This window comes from Lonchura striata, chromosome 1A (genome assembly GCF_050655825.1).
Source record: "Lonchura striata isolate lonStrDom1 chromosome 1A, ASM5065582v1, whole genome shotgun sequence".
Classification (NCBI taxonomy): Eukaryota; Metazoa; Chordata; class Aves; order Passeriformes; family Estrildidae; genus Lonchura; species Lonchura striata.
The window spans coordinates 55501486-55520610 of record NC_140741.1 but is presented as its reverse complement, the minus strand read 5'-3'; the positions used below and the strand labels follow the sequence as shown (position 1 = coordinate 55520610).

At 38.4% G+C, this 19125-nt stretch overlaps 2 protein-coding genes across 4 annotated transcripts in view; both read left to right on the top strand.

Moving 5' to 3' along the window:
- The first annotated feature begins 3517 nt into the window (after window positions 1-3517).
- Window positions 3518-9039, top strand: GALNT4 (polypeptide N-acetylgalactosaminyltransferase 4). The gene is made up of 3 exons (XM_085570217.1): window positions 3518-3619; window positions 3857-3941; window positions 4112-9039. Exon 3 carries the CDS (start codon window positions 4430-4432, stop codon window positions 6179-6181), a length of 1752 nt encoding a protein of 583 aa, XP_085426343.1. The 5' UTR covers window positions 3518-3619; window positions 3857-3941; window positions 4112-4429; the 3' UTR covers window positions 6182-9039.
- The window catches only part of POC1B (POC1 centriolar protein B), a 44776-nt gene continuing 29168 nt past the window's right edge, over window positions 3518-19125 (top strand). For all 3 annotated transcript variants that reach the window (XM_021528014.3, XM_021528013.3, XM_085570218.1), the window contains exons 1-8: window positions 3518-3619; window positions 3857-3941; window positions 11766-11937; window positions 12686-12865; window positions 14111-14218; window positions 15088-15203; window positions 15567-15700; window positions 16449-16517. In XM_021528014.3, the coding sequence (XP_021383689.2) occupies window positions 3605-3619; window positions 3857-3941; window positions 11766-11937; window positions 12686-12865; window positions 14111-14218; window positions 15088-15203; window positions 15567-15700; window positions 16449-16517 (879 nt within the window). In that variant the 5' untranslated portion in view covers window positions 3518-3604. The remainder of the gene's footprint in view (window positions 3620-3856; window positions 3942-11765; window positions 11938-12685; window positions 12866-14110; window positions 14219-15087; window positions 15204-15566; window positions 15701-16448; window positions 16518-19125) is intronic.

The following is a 19125-nucleotide window of genomic DNA, read 5'->3' as shown; positions in this document are numbered from 1 at the left end:
GTCCCCTGATGCAGTCACTCCATCATAGCCAGCCACTAGGTTATTTGGGCATGATTTGCTCTTGGCAAAGCCATGTCAGCTGTCTCTAACCACCTTCATACAATCACCCCTCATATGCTTTGACATAACTTCCAGCAGGATCTGCTCCACCATCTTGTTGGGCACAAAGGTGAGGCTGACTGGTCAGCAGTTCCCAGGTTCTGGGTATGATAATCCCTTCCCTCCTGAGTGCCTGAGATAGTTACAGGCAGTGTCACTCTAGTCCCTGAATGGTAGTCACAGTCTATCAAGACTTTTCAAATATCATGGAAACATGGCTCTGCTGTTGCAATTGCCAATTCCCTCAGAACCCCAGGATGTTTCTTAGACTAAAAGTAACATCATATGTTTTCCAAATCATCCTTGTATTTCAAATTGCTATGTACCTACTTGATATTATTTTCCCTTCTCTTGCTGCTGTTGGCAAACAGACTCTAATGGGATTTTGATAAGAAAATTTCAAGAGAGGCAAAAAACCAACATAACTCCACAAGTTATCTCATAGATTTAATATTTATTTTATTTTCACAAACATTTTGATGGAGGAGAAAAAAAAAATGTAGGATCAGATGTTGGAAAGATCATAAGGTATAATAGTTCTACGACAGCAAGACATCCTGCAATTAAATCTTTGTGCCCTTGGACTACATTCTCTTCCGGCATATAATGGATGAATACCGGCGGTGGGGTAACACCACGCTGGCAAAGCAGATCTCACACTCCCCTCTAGTGACAGAGCACGACCTCCTGAGGCCTCTCGGCAGCCTGGACTGCTCTGCTGCAACACAGCTGCTCCCAATAGGATGCCACATAATTACCGTTGGGGTTCTTACTTTTATTTTAAAGTAGGATTAACACTAAGATAAAATACCTCATTTTAGACATGAAAGAATTTTTGGTGGGCTACTATATTGCTGGTATATTTGCCCCTTATGCTTATGTATTGTTTTACATCAATTATTATTATGAAACCATATGTGTTTAGTGTACTTAATGTGTGCATTGCAGCATTCATGCACTGAGGTTATCATGTCTGCCCATGTGTCCTTGAATTCTACGCATCTTTTACTAATTCTTTTCCTGCAGTGACCATGCGGTCAGCACAAGCCTGGAATTACCATCATAAAGTGTTCTCTAGATACAATTTTTGTTTGTACATGTACTACCTTAATGCGGTGCCTGAGAAAAAAACAACTCCATAGGTGCTGAAACAGCAGCCTGCTGATACATGATGCTTGGAACATATTTTCTGAGGCATCATTTATCATTGTCATCACAGTGCACAACAACTTATTACAGTAAATTGCTCTTGCATATCACAACCTTAAAAAGACAATGCCAACTCATAATTGTGTTATTAGGAAATTATGATAATCTTAAAATAATTTAAAAAGTAAAACCTATACATACTAATAAGGGAACATAATCATCATAAAACCTATTACCTGCCAGCTTTGTAACTACAGTCATATAGCTAATTACATGTCTGCAGTAAAGGAATACTTTGCTTCCTACAAGCATTTGGGAGTCCTCAAAGCACTCTCAGGTGAGGAGAAACAGCAAGAAACAGATTAACTTTGTAAGCCCTACAATTTGAGAAACACACATCTATCAATTTGTAGAAAGAGGGATGCCACTCTCCTCTCCGAAATCACAGCCTTTGCTTTATGCCTATCACCTGGCAATTTATAGTCCAGGAATTTTGTGGGCAGGTAGAGATTCCAGTACATTGCTAGCATACTAAAATTAGTAAAATATACTGACCTGCTCTAAAGAAGGCAAAGGGAAAAGGATTCAGTAGGACTGGGAATTGTCATTCAGCTAAGTTTCTAAAAAAAGGAACATGTTTCTGACCAGTGGGTTTTAAGCAACTCCCAGAACAGATCCAAACTTGAAAACACAATGTACAAGAAATACCAAAAACACGCAGCACACAGTAAGAGCAGCAAAGATGGTACTTTCTTACATTCAGGAGATGAGAAGATGCAGAATAAATTAATATCACACAAAGTTTGGTAGCAGACCTGAGGGATAGAATGTAAATGGTGTCTCCCTGATGAGACACATCATTCACAGCTGAAAAAAACCTGGCAGAAAGAAGATAGTTGGGAAAAAAGGTGAAAAAGGCTGGAAGACTTTAGTAATGGTGAAGAAGTCAATTTAAGTTTAACTAGTTAACTTACTGCTTCTGCAGTGGAGTAGAGTGCAGAACATTAAAGTCTTATCATTACCAACTTTTTTCAGTGCTACATTTTATTTTGTGATGTAAATCAGAGGCACTAAAAGAAAAGGATGGGAGGATGAGCTGTGTAGAAGGAAAAAAAAAAAACCAAACCAAAACACTAAAGCAAAACGTCTCCAAAAAGCCAAACCAAAACCAAATAACGGCAAAAAAAGCCGTAGCTTTTTCTAGGTCCAAGTTAAAGTCAATGTGTCTTGTCCCACCACTTATATTTTTGAAAAGGTTTCATATTGTGAAGTCAAAATGGGAAATTATCAGCCTACATAATCTCAGTGTAAGGACTGCTAGTAGATTTTCATCAAACTGCCTTATACACTTGAGATAATTGTACTTTTTCCACCACTTCCAAAGTTATTATTTTAATTGTGCCTTTCATGGTTAAACACAATTTATTTGGAACTGTCCTATAAGTGACAATTCTTATATGTTGGCCTAATTACTGACCTGATTCTGTAGATGTAACAATTTAATATCAGAACAACTAGTAAAAGGCAGACTGCATTTAAAAGAGAAAGGAAGGGTAATTGCAGTATAAGTTACTTCTTCAGGAACACTCATGTATCGAATGACAGCTTTGACATCACAGCCATTCTTGCTGCTAATTGCTGTCAACTCTACTTTTACTGGCGATGCTATGGGAGCGGTACTTTTCCGGCCAGGTTGGTTCCCTCGTCTAGCTTTCCATGAAGCTGGAGAAACATTCAGAGCACTACTGACACAAACAATTTGGTGTTATTGGAGCAATAGGCTTTCTTAATTTTTAAGGTAGGTGCAGTTTGTTAGAGCATTAAAAGTCTGTTAAAAGAGCACTCTGTATGATACAGATGTGAGTGGCAATTTAGAAATCTAGAGAGTCCGACCAAAACAGGAAACAACTGAAGAAAAAGAAGACAAGAGGCCAAACTGCCTAAGGTAGCTTAATATAAAATCAGTCTGAGGTTTTAATCACAGCTGCCCTGCATGAACTTGTAAGTCACAAAATCGAGGTAACATGGGCCAGACTTTCCGCTAGCCGAGCATTCTACCAATGTCTGCCGCGCCCCGCACTGAGAGCGCAGCCCCTAAGGCACCGTGGCCGACCACCAGGCAGACTCGGGGGCTTCGCCCTTCCCGTCGCGGCCCCAGCCGCCGAGCGGGGCGGGCGGGGCGCTGCGGCTTTAAGGGCGCCCCGCGCCCGGGCGCGCGTGCGGCCCCGCCCCGCGCAGCGCGGCCGCGCATGGGCGGACGGGGCTCCGCGCTCTTGGCGCGGCGGATGAATCCGGCGCTCGGCAGGCCGCGCCCGCAGCGCGGGGCTCTCGCGGGCCGCTCCCCCCCGCTCCGCCCATGGCCTCCCCGCTGGTAAGGGCTCGGCCCCCGGCGGCGGCTGCGGCAGCCAGGACGGCGGACAGGCGAGCCGCGGCCGGCGGGCATCTCCTGGTGCCGGGGGCTGCCCGGCCGCGGCCGCCGCCTGTGGGAACGCTCCGGCGCCGGCAGCGCTGGCTCCCGCCGCGCGCGGGGCGTTAGCAGCCGCAGGGGCGGGGGAGGGCCGGCGCGGCCGCCCCCGCCGCAGCCTGACGGTGCGCACCCTCTCCCCAGGAGGACCCCGTCCTGATCCGGCCTTTCCGCGGCCACACGGCGGCGGTGACGGGCGTCGCCTTCAACGCGAGCGCGGCGGGGATGGGTGAGTGCGGGGCCGGCCGCCGTTTGCTTTCCGGGCGGGGCAGCCCGCTCCCTCCTCCCTCTTTCCCTCCCCGGAGCCGCCGGGCGGTTCCGGGCGCAGGTCCGGGCGCGGAGGCGGGGCAGGCTCCCGCGCCTTCGGGCGGGCTAAGGAGTCTCTTCCCCTTCCTTAAGCGACAACTTTTTGAGCAAACCACAAGGCTGGAGGAGGGGTTTGTCCCGCGGAGAGAGAGGAGGAGGAGGAGGAAGTAAGCGAGGGGAGCGCCGAGGCCGGAGGGGCAGGGGTGCTCCGTGCCTCCGCTGCTGCCCCTCTCCCCCGCGGTCCCCCTGGAATCTACCGGGCCCACCACGGAGGGCTGGCTGCAAACTCTGCCGGCGTCCCGAGCCCGAGGCTGGGAGTGCCTGCAGCCTCATCCTCCCCGGCGGCGCGGGGAGAGCCGGCAGGACTTCACGGACCCCTCTCTGCTAAGGAGCTGCTTTTAACTATCAAAGATGAGGATTCGTCTGGCGAGAAGATGGACGTGGATCCGCAAAAGCTGCATGTTCCTCGGCTTCTTAATGATTGCTTGCTTTGTGGTCGAGTTGTCGGTCTCTTCCTTCGGTACCTCCCTCACCGGCAAGAGCATCACTAAGGGGAAATGGGAGAGGCGCTTTTCTGACGGGGCAGAAAAAGGTGTCGATGTGGCTCGTCCAGTTTATGACAAACCCCCACCTGATCCTTATGCTCCAGGAGAATGGGGTAAACCCTCTCGCCCCCAGCTGAGTCCTGAGGAACAGAAACAGGAAGAAGAGCTGATTGAGAAGTATGCAATAAATATTTATTTAAGTGATAAAATTTCTCTCCACCGGCACATTGAAGATAATAGACTGAGTGGTTGTAAAGCTAAATCTTACAACTACAGAAGACTGCCCACAACATCTGTTATAATTGCTTTCTACAATGAAGCCTGGTCAACGCTGCTGCGGACGATACATAGTGTTCTTGAAACATCACCTTCGGTGCTTCTGAAAGAAATTATACTGGTGGATGACCTGAGTGATAAAGTGTATTTGAAGGCTGAACTCGAAAAATATATAAGCAGTCTGAAAAGAGTTCGCTTGATAAGAACCAACAAACGAGAAGGTTTGGTTCGTGCACGCTTGATTGGTGCTACCTTTGCTACCGGTGATGTTCTCACATTCCTAGATTGTCACTGTGAATGTGTTTCCGGCTGGCTGGAACCACTGCTCGAGAGGATTGCTGAGAATGAGACTGTTATTGTTTGTCCTGTCATTGATACCATTGACTGGAAAACATTTGAATACTACATGCAAACAGCAGAGCCCATGATTGGGGGGTTTGACTGGCGGCTGACGTTCCAGTGGCACTCAGTGCCTAAACATGAACGTCTCAGGCGCAAGTCAGAAACCGACCCAATCAGATCCCCAACTATGGCTGGTGGCTTGTTTGCTGTCAGCAAAAAGTATTTTGAGTACCTGGGAACCTATGATACAGGAATGGATGTTTGGGGAGGGGAGAACTTAGAATTATCCTTTAGGGTTTGGCAGTGTGGAGGCATGTTGGAAATTCATCCGTGCTCCCACGTGGGCCATGTGTTTCCAAAGCGTGCGCCCTATGCTAGACCAAATTTCCTTCAGAACACGGCACGTGCTGCTGAGGTGTGGATGGATGAGTTCAAAGATCACTTTTACAACAGAAATCCTTCAGCAAGGAAAGAAAACTACGGAGACATTTCTGAAAGAAAGATTCTTAGGGAGCGTTTGAAATGCAAGAGTTTTCACTGGTATTTAAAAAATGTATTTGCTGAGTTGCATGTACCAGAAGATCGTCCTGGCTGGCATGGTGCTATCCGCAGCACAGGAATACCTTCAGAGTGCCTTGACTATGTCTTACAGGAACATAATCCTACCGGGTCTCACCTTTCTCTCTTTGGCTGTCATGGTCAGGGAGGCAACCAATTTTTTGAATATACATCAAATCAGGAGATTAGATTTAACTCTGTAACTGAGCTATGTGCTGAAGTCCCTGAGCGTGAAGACTTCATAGGTATGAGGAGCTGCCCAAAAGATGGATCTCCTATCCCAGAAATTATTATCTGGCACTTCAAAGAAGATGGGACTATTTATCATCCTCATTCGAGGAAGTGCCTTACTGCTTATCGTACAACTGAGGGGCACGCTGATGTGCAAATGAGAACTTGTAATGCTGGAGATAAAAATCAGATTTGGAAATTTGAGAAATAATCACCGCTGGTAGTATGAATTGGATGGACTGTGATCTCGAAGCTTTTTACACGTGTGAGCAGATAGCAACGTTTGATTGAATACCTTGAAATGTTTTCACATCTCTCTCTGTAGTGATGTAGAAATTGTCTACTATGATGGAAAACAAAAGTAAATAGTGGGGTTCAGTTTCTAAAACATGGTTTAGAACATCTAATGCCTTTTATTTTTGTAAAATTTTGATCCATTATTACTTTCCTCCGTCTTGATTATAAAACCAAGGCTTCTGAGTGGACTGAAGAGGGATTTTTTTTTTTCATCTTAAAATTATGCAATAATCCTGTGAGATAATGTTCCATGTAAACAAAAAATTTTTACTTACAGAAGTAAAAGTTACGGTTCTTGCAGTGGTATTAGCTGACTATGTTGCAGATACATTATAAAATATGTATCTAATGCCCTAAGTAGCTAGAGTAGCATGTGATTGAATGGACATTGATGTGGAAAGTTGAATCTAAGCCTTGTAATGGTCTGCATTTTTCTGGGAATGTACATGGTGTCAAGGGTACTATATTATCCAGAAGAATAGGAAGTTTATTTACTAGCAGGGCTTTGGCACTGCTTTGCAGTCTTGTCACTATTGTAAAAATCTTACCCCATGGCGCTTAGTCAGGAGCTCTCATGCGTTTAGAGGAGAGTGTGGTAGCAGTGGAACCAAGGACATGCTGGTGATATCAAAAATAGAAGAAACATGGATGGCTACAAGTAAGAATTTTGTTTAAAGGCAATGGAGAAGGAAAGGAACCACAAAATTGCCTTAGCTACTGCTATATCATAGCTATATATTTAATGTATACATTTCCTCTGTGTAAGCTTTTCCATGTTCAGCTCCACATCTTAAGAGACACAAAAGTTATGCGATGTAGACCATGTTGAGGTTTTTTGTTGTTTGTTTGGGATTTTTTTTTCCATTTGGTCTGTCAGCAGGGTAGAGAAAGGTAACATAGAGCAACATTTGGGCTGTTTTATTTTGCATTTTGTGTTTTGACAACAGCTGGCATGGGTCAACCCTAAGAAGAGTTTTGAAATAATACAGCATAAGCTGCCTGTTTCTGGTCAAAACAATACCACTGGAGACCTTGGGCAAGGCTAGGAAGCTGCAGCTTCTGACATAAGGGGAGTTGAAAAAACAAAGGAGAGCTTGGAGGAAGCTAAGATCTGTTGATGGTTCAAAGAATTACTTATTTAGAATGTTTTCTTTATCTGTTATGCTTTTGAAGAGTACGGATTCTCAAATCACGTCAATAATCTGTTTTAATTGTGATTATAGATGGTAGATGTGATATATGGTGTCATTGGAAAAAAAAAAAAATTGCATTAGTATCTCTGTTTTACTTTCATAAGATTTAAGTTGAATACTTTTCTTAATGTGTTGGGCATTCCAGCTGTTTTGATTACTCTCACTGAGGTGATAAATGTTCTTCAGTAGCCATAGTGTAGTAAGTCTTTGCATGGGGCTGGTAGGTAGAAACTTAAGCTAGTGAGCATTAGTTATCTGGATACTTGAGGAATGTAGTGGATGTACACTTGCTACGGGTGTTAGTAGGTAGAAGGGTTGAAAAGGGACAAGTGAGACCTGATGTAGTTGAAGTTTTGCCAAAAATAAAGTTAAGAATAAGTTATAACATACTCTTAAATCTTCATGACTTGAAAGCTTTGAGAGGTTTGGGTGGAAGCAGGTTAACGCAGAAGATGAACAGAAGAAAATTTGGAGCTTGGGATGCAGGATTGAACCATGCTAAAAATGCTGGCCACTGTGTGGCCTGGATTATTTTAATTTATTTTTAGGCAGTTACTTGCAATTTGATTTTTTTCTTTTTTATCTTCTATTTTTCCCCTAAGTTGTTTTTTTGTTGTAGTTTTTTGTTTGTTTGTTTGTTTGCTTAAAAAAAAAAAAGAAAGGGAACTTTTTACTACACAAGGGAAACATTCCTGAAAAATTGCATTCCACTTTGCAGCAGGAATTCTTTTGTATACCTGCAAGTTATGAACCATTTATTGAATTTTAAAAGGCAGCCAGTCATTATATACTGGGGCAATAAATTATATATACTGGGGCAATAAATTATATAAAGTATGTGCTTTTGTGAAAAGCTTTCTGTTGGCTGTTCAATAGAAATGACAGGAAAAAGGCCTAGGTTCTCTTATGTGCAGATCATAAATAGTATGTGCAATGCATGTTTTTTCAGATTAAAGTAATTAAATGATGTGAATACAGACTATGCAAATTTTATACAGTTAATTTTTTAGTACTTGGCAAAAACTGCTTTTTGTATAAAGATATACCTTCCAATTAAACCTGACATTCAAAGTGTTCCTTATCTATTTAAGCAATAATTATAAGTTAATCTGCCTGTGAGTTTGAAAAGTTATTCTATGTATTTGAACCCTTCCTTCTCCCCATGACTTCCCTTTCTATTTTTGGAGTTATTTAGAAACAAACTTGGGAGAAGAAAAAAAAAAAACAACCAAATTAAATGACCTGGCCATAAAAAAAAAAAAAAAAAAATATATTAAAACCTTCCCAATGGGAATAAAAAACATGTGACTAAAAGGAGGAGGGACTAGAGAAATAAAAAAACAAACAATACCTTACCATTTCAATACTCCTATCTAATTATTTTTCAGTATGTACAGATTTCTGGAAAATCTGAATAGTTTTCTGTTCTGTTAGACTTTGAAGATTTGGCAAATGCTTGTATATATTTTAAACTACTGACCCTAAGTGACTTAAAAGAAATTGAATGTAAACTTAACACTGAATAAATGTGGAGGGCTTTGGGATTTCTTTTGAAAAAAATAAAATCCAGAAAATTAAATATTGGCTAGCGTGCTGACTCTTCTCAGTTCTTTTCCTCTTGTGTTCATGCATACAGAATGCAACAAAAACTGCCAGTAACTTGATTTTATGGGAGTTATTAAAAGTTCTTAGTATTTTATCCACTGTGCTTAGAATTCCAGATTGGCTTTTTTGACAGAGGTTCAATTAATAATAATTTTTTTCCAAGTAGGAAATCTTGCAATTCATTGCAGAATGTGTTTACATTGTGGTGTTGTACTGTATAATTGAGAGCTGCAGGTTTCCTGTAAAGTGTGGGGCTTTGTTGGCAGTGGTAGGGTTTGAATATTCACACACTCATCATGTGCACTCTATTCCATCTGCCCTATAATTCTTGCACTGAGTGATTAATTATATTGGAGATGCTTCAGTATTTTGAGAGATGTACATTGAGCTGTTAAAGCTTGTCTGAGTTTGTTTCTTTTGATCTTTGCACAACTATCTTAGTCACCACTTTGTTATTGTGGGAAATTAGAGTGAAATGGTAATTCTGTATTATAGCAACTTGTGTTCATATATTTGTGTATGTATATATTAAAATGTATACCATCCATAGTCACAGTTATAAATTGTTTCATTGCAAATACCACAAAATCTTTTTCATAGCAAATGTGAAGCTTAGGTATCTGCTTACACACTACTTTGCTGAAGATCTCTCAGCTTGGCCTTTGCATAAGGCCAAGTCTTTATTTTTTTGGTGTTCAGTTCTGTAATGACTCATCAGCAGAAAAGCAAATTGTCCAGTGATGTGTCTGCTATACGTGGGTGTGTATAGAAGTGTATTGATGGTTAAAAAAGAAAAAGCACTCGGGTTATAAACTGGAGTAAGTTGTATATTGGAGTCAGCTCAGTGTGACTTTTCAACTTTCTACGTGTTTAGTTATGCTTTTCAGTTGATCTTAGCAAAGGCAAATTGTCTTTCACCTCCAAACATGGTTCTGGTTATGTCATGTATTCTCTGAGGAGCAACAGGCCTATTTGTATTATGGTACATCCTAAAAAAATTCTTCTGGACCTTCTGTGCTTTTTTTTGTTTCTGATCCAATATTTTAAGTATTGCATAGGCAGAAGGGAGTCCAAAGGGAAAATAAGGAAGATGGTCACAGATGTCCCACAGGAAGGAGAACTTCAGGTCACTGCTTGTGTCTCATTTACCTTTGGATAGTCCATCTATAAGACGGCAAGCTACAAGAAACCAGGCTGACATCAATGGTGTTGTCATCTTTCTCAGAATATTTCCCTCAGTTTTTGCAACTGAAAGCTGATACTGCACAGGCTTCATGCATTATTCATAAGACACCACAGGTATTTTGTAGTTCATCAATGATTTGTTTTAGAAGCCAGTCAGTCTTGTCTGTTTCACATTTCCAACCCTGTGCCTTCAAATTCTATTTTAGCTTATATTTCATTTTTTCCATTCAGTTTTACTCCACTGTAGATCACTTTCCAGAATCAAAGGGGAAAAGGAATATTTTCAGGTACAATTAGAAAGACCCTGCTGTAAAACAGGGCTTTGAATAGTTGAAGTGGGGGAAAAATATCCTGTATTTCTTTACCAAATATAGGCCTGTTGATATGGACATAGGGATAGTCTGGTCTCGCATCTTTTAGCAGAAGCTAGTCTTTTAAGATTAAAAACAGTATCTTTGTAGAAAATTAATAAAGAGAATTTAATAGTTAATATTTAATATTCTAATATGCTAATATTTTGTTTGATGCTTGCCTGGACATGTGATAATAAGGAAATTCAATTTCTTTGTGCTATGTTGGTGCTTGAAAGAAACTGGATAGAGAAAAGCCATCTTCGTGTACACTTCCAGCTTCCAGGAGGCCCCTCTTCTTTTCTCTACTAGGGTTAGGAATTTGACAACTGGGAGTGTGAATACCTTGTTTTGATTTATGAATATATATTAACGTTTAGCAGAGATGAAGATGACAGGGATATAGGAATCACATGTACCAGTTTAATTCAGCTGCTTATTGTCTTTGCTTCTTACAGTTTCCTGAAAATGATCAAGCTCTGGTGAAAGTTAGGTTTGCCTTTTTGACTGTAGCTAGTATTGTTCACCTGTAAAGTGACTGCAAAAAACCCACCCTCAAACATGCTGTGTTTTCAGAATGACAACTTTGTTTTCTTTTGAACTAGACAAATATGAATGTTATAAAATTGGTACTTAAATAGGAATTTGGAATTGTATGTCGATATTGTCACTCAACTGTAGATAATCTGAAGTGTTAGAAGTCGTGTCTTCAGTTTAAGTTGGCATGTTTTTTTGGAGTTAAACACTTGATACTTGAAACAAGTTCCATCTCGGAGATCAAAATGAGATTACTAAAGAATTTGCCTATTGTTCTTAGGATTTGGTAAAACCAAATCTGTGTTCATAGTTACTGATGTGCATGATGTTCGGCTTTGAATGTTTTGCTCTCTATCGTCAAAGTACTTGCAAGCCAGTTGGTTTATGTGAGAGAGCTACCTGCTAAGAATTGCCCTTTACTTCTCCCAGTCTTGTGACATCCTTCTGAAAGCCCGGTCTTAGCATAACTTGCTACCAGGCTTCTGCTTAGGCTAAGAACCCATTAAAACCTAATTACTCCTCCCTCCCTGTAATACCCATTAAGTTCTCTGGTGAATCCAAATCCATAGTCGTTTGCTTTGACTTTCATAAGCGCAGTGAGGAGACTTCTGATGTCTTTTACTTGCAGTTAGCTGCTCTGTGGATACTCTTCTTATATTGTGGAAGCTGAATGCCCAGTGCAGAGCCTACAGATTTTCAGGCCATGCGGAAGCGGTGACAAGTGTAGAGTTCTCACCAGATGGGCAGGTGCTGGCTTCAGCTTCTCATGATCACACTGTCAGGCTATGGATTCCTTGCATGTGAGTATAACTGAGCAATGTTGGATATGTTTCATGATTGTACAATGTGAATGTTGGAGGCTTTACTCAAGTTTCTTTTTCCTTTCCACGTGCCTGGACTTTTACAGAAACGGAGATTGGGGACCACACGCAACACGGTTCTTTATTACTTTATTATTTTCTAAATATTCTGTTGTTTCAAAAGAAAAATATAACAACTCGGAGGTCACAATTTAGGGTGTGTAGAACTATGCTTTGTATATTTCTCTGGTTTAAAGATTATATTTTAATAAGGATTGCATGGCTGTGCTTCATTTTGGGGAGACAAATGATGAAAACAATGTTTTTTTGGAAAAAAAATATTTTAATTGACTTGGTTTATCAGACTGTTCTTGAGTAGTAGTAATTATGAATTATTCAGTATGATCTTAGACAGATGTTACTTGAACTTCCAAGTGTTTTCTAGATTACTATATTAAACAAAATCTCTTTCAAATACTAATGAGACTAAAGGCCAATGCTACTACTTAATTGCACTGTTCTGTAAAATTGGTCATGCTAAATGCAACTTAAGGAATGTTATTCTAATAATATTTAAATAAGTTAAAAATAATGGTGACATTAAGAGTTGGCCTCTGTATACTGGTTTTTCATTTGGGTAAGATTCTAAATATGCCAAAATTGAGTTTTATGGGGATTTAAGCTCTTTAATGTAATTGTGATTTGTGACTTGGTATTCAGGGTTTTGTTTCATTTTCTCCCCCCTTAGTCATGGAGAATCATCAGTATTGAAAGGTCATACAGCATCTGTTCGGAGTGTGAGCTTCTCCCATGATGGCTGCTCTGTAGTTTCAGCATCTAATGATAAATTAGTAAAAGTATGGAGTGTTTGCTATCAGCGCCTTTTGTTTACACTGTTCCAACACACTGGTTGGGTTCGCTGTGCCAAGTAAGTGTTGTTTTTATTCTCTTGGTAAAGTAGAATTCCTGACAAAGGGGATTTTATATCCCAGAGTAGAAATAAGAGAAGGAATGTCTGTGAATGACAAGTAATGATCTCTCACCAATAATTAAATTTTAATAAATGAATCTTGTGCACACATGTTTTGTGTAGACCTAGCTGAAGTATGAAAGCTTGCTTTATGTTAATATGTGTACGTACTAAATCAGTTGCTGTCTTCATTCTACTACATTAAAGGACAAATGGGGTCTTCTGTATTTATTTTCAGTCAGTGTCCTGTCTTTCCCCAGTTTTGATTGGTTTTTTGTTGTATTAACTTATTTTCCACCACTTATGTCTAGATTTATTATGCATTGTAGGGGTTTTTCTCAACTATTCTTGGAATAGTAGTGGCATTAATGAATGGTCATGAATCCAGATGAAGTACATAATTGGAAAAGATAAAAGAAATGGCCTTCGGACTGCAAGTTGGGGTTCATACTCTATAAAGACAGGACAGCTCTTCAAAGACAAGAACAGATTGTTTGCTGATTTTTAAAAAAAAAATTTCCTTCATATTAGTGGAAAATCTGCAGCTAAGAGAGGCCTGATATAAGCCTCTTGAGAAAGGAGTTTAACACTGGTGAAGTGCAGGCCCCTACGAAGTTTCAAAGTATCTGATTTTTGAAAAGAAAAAGGAAAGATCCAGGAAATCACATATGATAGTTCTTGAACAGTTTTTTTCAATGTCGTTGGGCAGTTGCTCAATAAGTGAAATAATAATGATTGAGGAAGTTAAGTCAATTTTTCTCTTTAAAAACCTGGTCTGCTAGTCTAGGAAGAATTGTGAATGTTTTCCCACTATTTGTAAGTGTAGAAATAACTTGGACAACATAAATATAAGTTAACATTGAACACAAGATTCTGCTGTGTTGTCTTTGTCTTATTACTTATAGTTTTCTATAATAATCTTTGTCATCTGAAGTGACATCCTTAGGTTGCTGATAGCTTTCCCCAATCCCTTCTCTTCCTCTTGCTTATGGCTCTGTTTTTAATTGTAGGTGATTGTGAAATGGGATGGAGTGGAATATGGGGAGAAGCTTTTCTTTTCAGTTTTATTAGTCCATGAGAAATACTAGAAGTATCCTTTTTTTCAAACTGGCTTCCTTGCTTCTGGTGTTTTGCTACTTATGTCTCTAATGCTAATATAGGCAGAATCAGTTCTTAAGTAATGTATACATTTATGTGTTCCAGATTTTCACCCGATGGAAGAATAATAGCATCTTGTGGTGAGGACAAATCTATTAACATCTGGGATACAAGAAATAAAATTTGTGTTAATAGATTCTCAGATTATGAAGAGTAAGTTTTACTAGAAAAAAAAGGAGAAATGTAATAGTGTAATTTTAGTGGCATTAGTTTAATGTTCTGTGGTATTAACATCTACATATGTTAAATCTGAAAATGGAATTCTATAACCCATGTCAAGTAAAATAATTTATATAATATTTTTCCAAAGAGGTTAACTGGCTGCACTTATACAGCTGTTTTTCAGCAATCAAGAGATAATCCAAACAGAAGTAAGATTATTCTTAGATTTTGGAATGTTTCCACATTTTCCCTCAATTTTGTTAATGCTGTTTGATATTGGATGCTTCAACAAGAAAGCTTTAAGACTTTTCTGCATGTGGATAAAAATATTTTGTTACCTTCAGTGATCTGCATTATTTAAATTTAGAAAATACTTGCTTTTACTTATATGCAGTTTTCTTAAACATCTTGGATCCAGAGTTTTAGTTAACAAGTCAGTGGAATATTTGTATATGTGCTCTGCTGATTTCATGGCTGCCTTCATCCTTTTTCAAATCCAAGGTGTTGTTACAGCTAGATACTCAGTTGTTAGACAAAATTATTTTATTTGTTGCTTATAAACTCTTTGCAACACTATCTTCCAGGAACTTTGTACTCTAGCACAAACTCTGAAGGTTTGACTTGGATCAATTTTACCGTATTTTCAACCAGAGTGAGATTATGATTTATCATGTACATCTTGTTTTCTTATGCTTATTTCAGTTACTTGAAATGCCTTATTTGAGTTTCCATACTTATAGATTCCACACAAGTTTTTGGCAGCTCAGTGTTAGTATTGTAGTCTTTATATATATATATATGCACACCTAAATATTTCTGTGGAAACACATTATAAATCTGTTTTCATTAATTATATTTAGATTTCCAACTTTTGTGGATTTCAACCCAAGTGGAACATGTATAGCTTCTGCAGGTTCCAATAGCACAGTGAAACTGTGGGATATTCGAACAAACAAGCTACTGCAGCATTTCAAAGGTAAAAACAACATAGTTTGTTTTATTTTCTTTACAGTGGGCTCTTTGCAATTAAATGTGGTAAAGAGTCACACAACTCAACTGGAAAAAGTTGACAAACAAGTCATACTGATATGTTTTAAGTATATTTTTGTAGTGTAGCAACCCCAAGAATCCAGTCTGTATTCGTTTTATATCTTTGATTCTCTTAATTTTTTAGAACTGAACTAAGCAAATACTCTGAGTCTTCTATGCCCCAGCACTTTTGTTGTTTTTCCCTTAAATAAAGTAGTTCTTTGGGAAGTAGAAAAGAGCAAAGAAATAAAGTGTACATATCCTCTTAGTAGATATCTACAGCTTTTGAATATTGTCTTCTGTAAATCAGTTCACAGAGCAGAGGTTAATTGTGTATCATTCCATCCTTCTGGTAACTACCTCATCACTGCTTCTTCTGACTGTACCCTTAAGATTCTGGACCTCTTAGGAGAAAGACTTATTTACACTCTTCATGGACACAAGGTATACACAATAATCCTCTTTAAATGGAGATCTTAATAGGTTGTTCAATATCTTTACAAAGGGAAAGTAACATTTATGCCATTGCATTTTTTATCTTGCAACTTGCAGATGAAATTCAGTGGACAGCAAGGTGGTGTGTTAATGCACCTTGTCACTAGTGGTTAAGGAAATGCATCAGTTTTTACCTGTAACCATGCTTTTTACCTGGCAATATTACACACTCGTTAAGTAAAAGCTCACGTTCTAAATTCATTAATAATTCACTTGATTTTCAAAATCATGTTATTTGGTACTTCAGTCCTATTGACTATTGAAAACCAATGTTTTCTAAGGAGGGGGGCGCTTACAGAAAATTACTTTTGTGAAGAATGGCAGGCATTTCCTCCTTTTCCTGTTAATGCCAAACAAATCCTATTTTTGATAATAAATAATTCAAATGTATTGCCTTGAGGAATGTAATATATATTTTGTAATTTTTCATTGCAAAGCTGAAATGTAGAATCTAAGGATAATGCCACTATTTTCCTAGTATAGGTTGTTGTAGTTGTAATGTAGCATCTTACTAAAATGTGCAATATTAACTTTTCAATCAAGTTTTGCAGAAATTCCACTACAGTAAAATTGTTCCTTATTGCATTAAAATTGAAAAATTTATTACATTAGGTAATGGCATTGGTGTTTTTCTCTGCACTAAAATGTCATGATTACAGTAATAATCTAATTTTACTGTATGCTATTTTTTTTCCAGGGACCTGTACTTTGTGTGGCTTTTTCAAAAGGTGGTGAAAATTTTGCCTCAGGTGGAGTAGATGCTCAGGTTTGTGGCATTGTCTCCTTAAATTAAATGTCTTAATGTTTCTTATAGTGGATGGGAGTTAAATATAGTTTGTCACAATAACTTGCTAATTACTTACATGCATTCTGTCTACTTCCGTGTTCTGTAGGCTTTCCATTGGATGTTATGATAAGACTAGACACTTCTATTTTACATATTAAAATAAAGGAATGATTTTTAATTAAGAATATTTAAAGTGTTGCAATTCAGTGTCAATGAAGTAGTTGTGTTGCAATTAATATTAAGTTCTACTTGCTTTGTTAAGTTTGCACTGCTTTTAAAGTCCTTACTCTGTAATTGTCGATATTAAGTTGTATTACTGGGACAACTTTGTCTAGAATTGGGAAAAAAACTTCTTGTGTTACCTTTATTAATTTACTTAGATGAAACAGTAAAGTACTGGATTTTATAAAGGGAAGAGGAGTAATTTGAGCATTTTAAAAAAAGTTAAACAGTAAATCTTATGATTAATCTCTATCTGCTGTAATAAATTTCATAATTAAGAACAAATTCTATCAAGCTTGGAATCATCTCTATCAGGTCTATAAAGTTTCCAAAAAGAAAGAAATTTTGTAGCACAAGATTTAAATTTTCAGTCTGAAATGTTCCTTAGTTGTCTTTTCATTTTTTCCAGTTACAAAAACTAAAACCTTGATGTAGATATAAAAAGCTATGCTATTGAAATGAAGATCTTTTGAGTTTACCATATTTCATGGCTGTATTCTGTTTTGTGTAGTTTGAAATAAATTTCAGCTAGTAGCAGGGATTGTCTTGGGAAATAAAAAAAAATTGCTTTCTATCACAAAGTGTTAAGTAAGAAGTACTACCAAGACTTAAAGTTATTGGAAAAGTGAAAATGTTATGAAACATCCAATATTAATTTTATAAGCAGGGAAAAAAAATCCACAAAAACCAACCAAGAATGGGGGAAAGATATTTATTTCTTGACCCACTAGTATGATCTTTGATTTTCCGTACTGAAATAAGATTTTAAGTCCCAAAATGCAGCTTAGTCCTACGTGATTCTGAATTGTTGACCTTACCTTCTAGGAGTATTTTATTTTGGGTTTTATGACTGTTGGTACATTATACTTAAGAGGAACAAAAGTGCATGTCTTCACATGACAGAAGATTAATCTGAGAAGCTCTGATGAAGGCAAAGACTTACAGTATTAAGCCTAACACAGCCTACCCATTGAATGCCAACACACCTTGGGAATGCCTGTCTTACTTCAAAGTCCTTTGAATTTGGGGTACCCTGAATGACATGTGTGTTCAGCTCAGTCATGTCATTGTCTTTTTACTGCCTTGATTTTCTGTTGTAAAGCTTCTGGGGCATGAGAGCATGGAGAAAGTAGGTAAAAATCTGTCTCATGTTCCTCAGCAGTTAGATATAGTGGGTTCATACTGAATATATGAGAGGGAAGATCAAGTTTCATCAGGAAACACTTCCTTAGTTAAATGCTAAATTTAAAAAGTAGTCATAGAAGATCTAATAACTGTTTAAATTACTTTAAAAATGGGCCTTCCTGTGTTAAAGTTTTTCACTTTGTTTTGTGAAAATTTTGGTGGGAGAGGAGTATTTACTTTGCTACAACTTTCACTTTTCTAAGTTTTAAAATGTGCTAACCACTGTTGGGTAACTACCAAGGTGTATATCTTTATCTATAGTAAACATAAGAACTTTATTCTTTAGTGTCCATTTTCTTTTGGTGTATACACTCATACTTTTCAAATATCCTGTTTTGCTGACCCATGCACAGCGTTCTTCCAGGTGTGCCAGGAGGATAGTTGTGGGACTTCTTCTCAACTCACTGTGATTTTTGGTTTACTGTAATTGTAGGATGTATTTGTTGGAAAAGTTCTGCTGGCAATGTCATGCTTATGAGCAGAGACTGGCCATAAAGTTATCATCTTCTACTCCTCATGCAGTATGCAAAATATATTGTCCATTCACAGTATGTGCTGGAGGCAGCTGATGTACTATTAAGTTTATGGAAGACTGCTTCCTTCATACATATATTATTTCAAGTTTTCAATCAACAGACCATTCCATACCTTTCCATCAAAGAAGGAAAACCAGTATCTCTGCTTTTTGTATCAAGTTTCTGGTTGGTGCAGAACCAGCTGACAGCATTGTTTAGAAGCAGGTTAAATATTTGAAACAAACACTGGATACATTTATTTATTTATTTTTGCTTCTTTCCTCAAACAAAAAAGATCTCAAAGTGTAGTGTTCTGTCTGTCATGTTCCTCACATTTCTGGCTGTATGTGCACATTGCAATTTATTTCATTAACCTGTTGTCATGGAAAACATAAGACCTTTTATGTGAAAGAGCAAAGTTATACCTATTTTTTTGGAAAGTAGTAGCCTATGTGGCTACTACTTATATTCATAAGACTGGATAGAATACCTCTGGACTACCTCTGTATCTCATGACCTTCTGCATTTGGTCATTGTGTGACTTAATATATGGTTTCTACCTAGAACATAACTAGAAAAAGCTCAGAAAAGAGATTCCTGTTGCTAAAACATTGGAACCAGGTGTTTTAGAGTTCTGTGGAAATTTCTTATTTCTCTTATTCCTT

What these genes read in the sequence shown, in the direction of transcription:
- GALNT4 (XM_085570217.1), top strand. Translation starts at nt 4,430, where the DNA reads ATGAGGATTCGTCTGGCGAGAAGATGGACGTGGATCCGCAAAAGCTGC.